Raw genomic sequence first — 9,258 nt, 5'->3', positions numbered from 1 at the left:
TCCATGTGGAGTTCGGTTAAGGCTTATTTACCATACCCCCCAACTGTGTGTGTGTGAATATAATGATGATTTGAATATTTGTTCCAACTTAACCCTGTAAAAAAAGCAAAAACTTGACGACAAAATGTTGAAAAAAAATAAAATAACCCCAGGTATGTTTTTAATCTCATCAAGCGTATTTGTTTGCTGATGTATTTCTGACAGAAAGAAGGTGTAGAAATGTTTCAATGCAAAAAGATTGGGCTCAATTTAAATATCAAGCGTGTGTGGTTCCTACAGTTGAGTCTTTCTGGTGTGCAACAATCCACTGAAATGAGCTTTTTAAAAAAATAATCTATCACGTCTGCATTTGATGCTCCTGAGCAGGGTAAACAAACGATTCCCGCCAGGCGATCAGAATTAGTGCGGCAGTGTCGTGTGTCTTCACCTCCTGTGACAGCTTGTTGATTTGCTATACTGTCGGTTGTTTGTCGATACCCTCTGACAGCAGCAGAGTAAATACAAACCACTTGAGTTGCTGTACGACAGGCGAACACGAGCGTTGGGTGTGTCGGACAGGAGAATAGACTCACGTCGTCAGACCTTAATGGATCTGTTTTTTTCTCCTCTGGTGTGTGCGTGAGAGAGACTGACAGGAGGTGATGCTATTACTTTTGTTTGTTTTTATGAGTAGTCATGACAATATCTGCTTCTATTTATCAGCATCATGTGACTGCATATCTTTGTTTGATTAAGCTTGGCCTTAAATAGAGGGATGCACCTTTAAAAGCAGACCAGACTTGATCACCTGTCTGGGATCCATCCCTACAATCTTAGAGTCACCAATTAGACTGAAGCTCATCAGATGGCGACTAAAACCCCTCCACACTCAGAGAGAACATGCAAACTGCACACAGAAAAGCCCCCCCCTCCCAAGACCAGACTTCAACATTTGCTTTTGAGTGCAAACCACTGATCCACCATGGGGCAGCTGCTGACGTTTAAACCAAAAAGTGTAGAAGTATGCAAACGTGCGTTAAGAAATGCACTTTTAATCATTAGCAACATATTTTATTCTTTCCCAGCAAGAGAGAAATCAACTAATGAACACTTTCCTCAGATTCTGCACTTTAAACAGTAAGAATCAAATTCCTTTCTTCTAACGTTTTTCTGATCAAAATCATCATATACAGGTACATTTATATTGCTTTGTGTCAGATTCACAGACAAATATACATCAACTCGTGATTTATTTGAAGACCATTTTAAAAGCAAAGCTTGATTTTATTTTATTTTTATCATGTTTTATTGACAACTTGAAGCTTTGGGGTTTGTTATCATCACTGTGGCAGAGGAGACATCACTTTGTCATCTTATGAGACCTTTTGCTGAATTAGATCATCTTTTTTTGATCAGAGTTTAATCAGTGGTGTTAGACCATACTCTTGTGGATTTAATCCATCGTCATGAAGTGTTTCAGAATCACCTCTTTCGGCGAGATACTTGATACTGATTTAATCCTAGTTTAAAATATACTGCATCCAGGAAAGCAGCTAATCCTGGGAAAGCCTTTTGTTTGGCTGGCTTTGATGAAATGAAGGAAGCCCTGGAGAACAGTGCCAAATGCTTACAGAGAGGCAGACGTCCAGTGTTTTCTCTGCTCCAGTGATGAGTAACACTCCTCCTTTCCAGACTCAGGCAGCAGCTACATGAAATGCTCGGGATCATCCCGCCAACTGTACCCGGAAAACATCACAATATTTGCATTTCTTGCCGATTTAAGAGGAACAACTACTTTTACAATTTCACTTGACCTGCTCACCTGACCCTTAAGAAGATATACATATAAAATATCTTCCATTATTCAACGATAAGGAGATTCCCAGGCATCTCATATAGATAAAACCTTTGTGCTTTCCAAAATGTAGTTTGTGCTTTTCACACTGCACCGTTGTTACCTTCAGGAGTCATAACCGAGCCTGAAAATATGCTTTTCAATCACTTTAATGGGGATGTAGCTCCTGCTTGTAAAGTGTTTCACCAAAGACAACATTATTAATGTTGTATCCTGCTGTGTTACACATATTGTGATGTACAAGTGCACCAATCATAGCTATCAGATACAACCCTGATTTTGATACATTTTCCAAACACACCTCAGTGGCTCATCAATTACATCTCTGACTTGTGTAAATTTGTAGTCCAACCTATTGGTTATTCTCACTGGAATTATTTTGTTTAAATGTACAGCTTTTAGCAAATTTCTTATTTCATGTCACTTTCTTTCCATATTAAAACACCTCTTGAAGTCTGCTGAGCTTGTATCCAGTCATATATCAGTGATTACTAATTGCTGTAACAAACCTTCAACTGTTCACTTCAACATGAAACTAACTATTTTTCTGTCACAATCCCATCTTAAAAGATATCAAAAATACTCAATAATCAATTGGTGTATTCATTACATATTTAGTCCTGAACAATTAAACAATCCTGTCTTATTTGAGGCAAGTTTTCTGAAAGCGCAAACCTTTTTCTTTGATATGGTTTTCTGGTTACTGTCCATTTTTATGATCTATGTCCAGATGTTCTGAGAAATAGGAGAGCACTGAGAGGTGGATGAAGATGCTGTTAGCTTTGGTTTTTAAAAGATTTGTATTTGATTCTCTGTGATCTCTAAAACTTTTTACTCAAATGTAGTGCAATCATTTGGAAAGAAGCAATTTGCAAACGGCTTCAAACTTCTGATGAGTGAAGATCCTCCTACATGCAGGTTAAGCTCTTCCTGGGTTACAGTAAGTGCAGTTTGAAAAGCATTCAGCATTTTTTATTTTTTTTTTGTTTTGTTTGCTTTTATTTGGATTTGTAATTTAGGACTTGATGTAAACCACACCATGACTTTAGGAGGAATATTCATACTCCTCTGCGCTACGCCGTCCAAAGTCCATCCAGCCCATGTAGTCTCTGTCACTTATCCTGTGGCTGGAAGGGAGACCGCTTGATCTGCTGCTCAGTGGGGACCTGGCCTGGAAGGGAGAGCCTGGAAACAAATGTCATGATGGGATGAAAAAACATGATTCCAATGTAGTATTTTATATTGAAAAAAACAACAACAAACAAACAAACAAAAGAAAAGAAGAATGAACAATGTTGAGGTCAGCCATGCTGCCTCGCTCTATTCTTGTCTCTGTTCTGTAAGAACAGTGAGCTCAGCAGGTCTCTCATCACGAGTGCGGAGATGTGCAGTGACAGAGGGAGAGGAGGGTGAGGTCGGGAGGTGGGGTGAGAAAGATTGGGGGGGGGGGGGGGTCTGGTCCAGGGAAGCAGAAATGGAAGAGACATGAGAGGGGAAGCTGGAGGGAGGTGGGAAATGCCAGATGGCGGGACTCGAGCACAGCATGAATGACAGCAGAGGGATGGACGAGAGTCCGGAGTGGAACAACAGGACCAGGAGCAGAATAATAGCTGAGGACTGATCTGAGCGTCGCGGGCTGGGATGACCAAAGGGAAAGACACTCGCTCCAATTACGTTCGATGGCTCACCTTTCCTGGAGATGATTCTGGCCAGGAGCTGGCTCAGTCTGTGTGGAGCATCTGCGTCCTCCCGGGGCTGGTTGTAGCTGGCAAACTGCCCCGAGGGTGGCGCTGGAGCCGAGCGGGCCTGGCGTGTGTGGTTGAGTGAATGGGACAGTTGTAGGCTGTCAGTGGCAGGAGGTTTACCCTCGGCTCTCTGTCGCAGAGCACATGAAGACAGCAAGGCAGGAGCAGAATTATCCAACATTCACACATGCAAGATATTTTAGACGTTTATTTCAAATGAAAAATCATCATACAAGTGCAATTATAGTATAATGTATTAAAAAAAAAAAAAAAAAAAAAAACTTGATTCAATCATGTATTGAACAAACTGAAACATTTAAAATATTTATACTAGAAAATTTCCCATCAGCGTATTTCATAAGGCTGGAGCTTTTTTTCTACTGCATTCTTTATGCAATGTGACTAAGCCTGTTGAACATCTTATGTAAGTTTAGATGGAGCCATAATTCTAATGCTTGAAACCATTCATTTTAACACTAATTTGCATTTTAGCATTTTACACGTGGATACAAATGGAGAAAAGTGATCGTGGGGCAGCGATGTGTTATCATGATGTGTTGCACAAGGTTTTGCCAATAAAAAGTGATGAAAATCAAAGGTCTCAGATGTGGCAAAGCATTTTACTTTGGGGTGTTTCTTACGTTTGCAGGTCTTACCAGGGACTGTGAAGGCAGGCTCAGAGAACCGCTGGATAAAGCAGCCAGGAGAATGCACACACAGATTCCTACATTCATGACTGGACAGAGACAGAAGCATAGAAAATATTCATATAAGAATGAAATGCTAATGTCACATTTGGATTGTTTTTCCTCTGCTTCTTGTCTTATTGCTGCCTTAATTTAATGAGCGAAGACGACAAGAATCCCGGGTAACATGAATTGTACAGAATAATAACCTCTGGTGGATTTGTTTGAACTCCTGACAAACACACTTTTGTCTTTCTCACACACTCCTTCCTGCAGCTGGAGTGACGATCACTTGTGTAACACACAAGTGCGTGTGCGTACACACACACACACACACACACACACACACACACACACACACACACACACACAGACAGCCGTGATGAATGTTCACCATCAGCATGAGCAGAATCCCAAAGGAAATACAGCAATTATGTCTAAATCCTAATTTGGATCTAAGTGCTGCATTTGAACAGCATCAATATCAACATTATTATAATGAGTGAAGAAACTGAATTAGTTTCCCCTCTTGATATTAAATTCCCTCAAACAAAAGTGTCCAGAGTTGTTTTTTTGAGAACCGAAACATGTTGCATCAGATTGCTGAAGGGACAACAAGACAAACACGGGTTCAATATTACTCATCAGACTGATTGCTTCGTTCTGGTGGAGCCTGACAAAGGAGCACATTGGTTGGTGATGAATGATGATTTACTCCAGAACATTCTTATGAAATATCCAATAAGATAAAACCAACTATGGCAGTCGCCCAAAAGCTATCAGTGCCCAATAATTCACAAACCTCTCTGCTCTCTGTGGATCTTTCTCATTCTCGTCCTTCAGTTTTTTTTTGTTTTTTTTTTCCTATTTCGCTGGTTGCTTCTAGACCACAGATCTCAACCAAGATGTGTGCACTGACAGCATCTACCTGTACATGGAGTCCTGCCCCATTTTCTGCAGTTTTTAACTTCAATTGCAGGTGAATTTATATTTGTGTAACTCTCTCACTGTCTTGCAGTACTCTGAATAATCACTTTTATTCTGACACAGTGGTGATTTAACTAGTCATTCTCTTCATGCTAATACAATTCCTGCTAGTAGCTGGTCATTTTCGCTCATTCATTATTCAGTGAGCTGTTAATGATGTGGTACTGTAATGTGTATAAAAGCTCTCCTCTCCTCTCCTCTCCTCTCCTCTCCTCAGGAGTAAAAAAACAAACAAAAAAAACAAACACATTTTGAACACCTCCATGTTTACAGATTTTCTCAGGGCTCTCACCACTGTTCGAAACAATATGTTAGACACAAACAGAATTTCGCCTTCAGATGGAGGAGCAGTGACAAATGATGATGTGGTGGTTTTCACAGTCAGACACTACTTATATTCCTTTTTCTTTTTATCATTTGCATGATTTGAATAAGTGCCTCTCTGTGTTTATCTGTCTTGATCATATTTTCTTGTTGTGGTTCAGGATTGTTAATATAAAGCAAGTATAAAATGTTGCCTTGCCTCCTGTCGGCAGTGATGAATCCTCTTCAGATTTGACTAAAAACACAAGATCTTATATTTATCTTATTTCAAATTCTTGTATGTAAGGTCATTTATTTGTTCCACCTAATTGTTACTATCAAAACTTTATTATTAATCTAAATATAAGGAAACTCACCGCATGCATATAAAGAAAAAACATTTGATCTTATTTTTGGAGCTGACCGTGCTGATTCAAACAAGTTGTACACACAATACCCACTGAAGGGAAATTTAAAAAGTAAAAAAAGTCCCCCAAAAAACTCCAGGGGTCAATCACTCTCTCAAAAGCTGCTTCGTCGCAAGAATGTGCTGTTAATAAAAATAATTGAAACACGAGCAATTCTTTCCTTCTTACCTGCAGCTCTTTGTGTGGACCAGGCGAGGATGATCTGAAGATGTTCAGCGTTGCTCCAGTGATGATGCTGTGACTGAGGGAGGGAGAGGAGAGGCCATATTTTATACAGACACACAGGGAAAGGAGGAGGAGTCCGGAGGGGAGGGAGGACCCTGATGCTGGCGCAAAAACTCAGGACTGTGACGCAACTGAAGACGCAAACCTGCACGTATACAACAAACGCACAAATACACTGACGCACAACACACACACACACACACACACACACACACACACACACACACACACACACACACACACACACACACACACACACACACACACACACACACACACACACACACACACACACACACACTCACATACACACATACACACGCACACACACTTGAAGTACAGTGCATTGCTGCAGACACACTCTTAAGTGCCCTCCAGTTTCAACGAGGACAAAATGACTTTGGAAACATTATTATATGGATACAAGGCTGTGACGGAGCCCTGCAGCCTCATAAACAAAGTGTACTTCACTGATTTGTTCTTTTTTTCACATTATCGCTCCCTGAATGAGTTCAAGCTGAATGAGAAACGTGACTTACATTTTTTTTTGGGCCCAATCTTCATCTGAAAAGCCCATCAAGAGATTTGATTTTCAATCACATCAACAGCAGGGACACATCATACTTTTTCATCAACTATTTTTAATATTCTTTCATCAGCTATTGATGAGAATGAGCGGTCCTCCAATCACAATGTCTTTGTCATTCTTCACATTCCAAAGATGAGTTTGAAGTTAACTGATAGGGCTAAATTTGTCCGTGTGTGTGTGTGTGTGTGTGTGTGTGTGTGTGTGTGTGTGTGTGTGTGTTGTTTACACTGTGGTAGACTCGGGTGTATTTCACCTTCTGGGATCAGCTCCAACAATCCAAGATGGATAAAGAAGTACAGCAAATGTATGAAGTTTGCATGAAATGTAAAAGAAATAAGAGATATCTAAGAGCAACCATATCATGATTACAGAAAGTGACTCATAGAATTAGTGTTAATGTTATTTAGAGCCACTAACACAAGACCTAAAGTGATCTTTAAAAGTTCAGCGTAAAACAGTGGTAATGGATGACTTTATATTTAAGTCCAAGTATTAAATATTTCACCAGACCATTCTAAATAAACTATTTCACTGTGAGATAATATGATCTCCAGCTGTGCTGTATTTGCAGGATTTGGGGAGCTCTCTGTTGAGCTGCTGTCATGTCAGAGTGAGGCTGTCTGTGAAGTTTCCTAGATTTGAACTGCATGGAAGCTGAGCCAGGAAATGTCTTTGCTATTAAAAATAAATATTAGATTCAAACTACAGTTTGTTGATTCTTAAAATTACCTGCTGTGTCCTTTGATGGGTTTTTGTGATATCACGGTTCAGTGTGGAGTTGGCTTCTTGTCCGTGTGCGTCAGGACCCGCAGCACTCAGACCTGACAAATCATTGACGGTTTCAAGACGAATCCTAAAATCTAAATGATGTATTTCTAATTGCATTTTTTCATCAATGTTACATTATTTGATTTAAAGTTTAAGTCCAAAAAGAGATACAAGTGTGTGTTATAGTTGATTCTCAAATGAAGGTTTAATACTAAAGTTCATGCATCCTGAGTGGAAACACTGAAACCCACAGTAAACGCCAAGGTCAAAGTCAACTGAGAATGAGTTTTGCACAAGCACTCGTCTCTGAAAATCTCTTAAATCCACCATCAAAGCTCCGCAGGCCGGACAGAAGTAGCAGCATGAGGGCCCTTTGTGGATGAAGGTTGAATAGAAATCATACGTTTCATGGTGTGAGTCGCACACTAGAAATAAAACATCGATGCAGCAACTGTCGCTTAAAGAATTCACTAAAGGTTTGAAGAGTTGTTCAAGCTGAAATCTGACTTAAGCACAACTGCTTTTTTCCCCCCCGCATCAGTTAAAGCAGTAGAAAGTATTCACCTTTAACTAAATTGTGTTGAATGAAAAAATACATCAGAAATCCAACCTGATAAGGTGCGTCCTAACTGATGAACTTGTTTGGCTGCAAGCTCCTCCGTCTTGTAGGTGATGTCTTCCATTCATCTCATACGCAACTTAACCTAACTCAAGGTGGATACCCACTCTGCAAGAACACAGAAAACTGTACATTTTCTTGCGGTCGAAAGAATGTGATTACCGGGTAGCACATTTCATATCTTGCAAGAAACTCAGGTGCACAACCCCAAGAAGGAGATGAGAAAAAGAAAAAGAAATTGAAATGTTTCTGCTTTTCTTCAACAACCATGGCCACTTCATATGTCTCTACAGTCACACACAATAGTTGTCAGACATCAGACAGAGCTGTGAGAAAAGAATGACGGCTTTCTGTTCACACAGCTTTGGGAGCGCGAACAACTTTCTCCATTCCTGCCGAGCATCGATAGACGAGGAGGAAACCAGAAAAAGCCCATGTGACCAGGAGAACATGCAAACTCCCCACAGAACGGTCCATAAGCCTGGAAGCAAATCAGTGATTTTCTCACTGTGAGGAGAGAGTACGAAACCACTATACCACCATCTGACCCACAGACAGTTTCTTCTTTGTTCATTTTACACGATGGAAGGTGGTCCTGCGGGACTCCTGCTCAACTGGTTTTTGCCCGCAGGCTATTTATTTGACACCCACGCTTTAAAACATTTCAAAAGTTATTTTTAACTTTCTTGTCATGTTCAGGAAGAGACGCGTCATTTTCCCTGTCAATGCTTTTTGGCAGTCAGGCTTTAGTTTGTCATGAAATGTCAGTCAAGAATTTGGGGACTGACTGAAATAAAAGCTTTATACAAAAGCAGACAATTGAACTGTTCAGATATACAATGCTATTGACAAAGCATTGTGTTGTATTGTATCTTGGCCTTTTTAATGTATTTTTTTTTCTTTACATTCTTATCTCATGTAGATATTGTTGTCGACAAGCAAGTCCAGTCTACAAGCAGTAGACTGAATATTTGCCTTTTGCCTTGAACGTGAACGTGTGTGTGAGAATGGGTGAATGTGATTAACAACATAAAGCACTTTGGGGACTGCTCAAGTGGTGAAAAAGCACGGTAT

At 40.1% G+C, this 9,258-nt stretch overlaps 1 protein-coding gene across 1 annotated transcript; it reads right to left on the bottom strand.

Annotated features, from left to right (window-relative positions):
* Window positions 1–2,879: 2,879 nt before the first annotated feature.
* Window positions 2,880–4,313, bottom strand: ccka (cholecystokinin a; the record flags this gene model as incomplete). Its single annotated transcript, XM_080500533.1, has 3 exons — window positions 2,880–3,019; window positions 3,523–3,709; window positions 4,236–4,313. 3 exons carry the CDS (start codon window positions 4,311–4,313, stop codon window positions 2,880–2,882), a joined length of 405 nt encoding a protein of 134 aa, XP_080356659.1.
* Window positions 4,314–9,258: the final 4,945 nt, after the last annotated feature.

The sequence above is a fragment of the Blennius ocellaris genome (genome assembly GCF_963422515.1).
Source record: "Blennius ocellaris genome assembly, chromosome: 8".
NCBI lineage: Eukaryota > Metazoa > Chordata > Actinopteri > Blenniiformes > Blenniidae > Blennius > Blennius ocellaris.
This window is presented reverse-complemented; position numbering and strand designations above follow the sequence as displayed.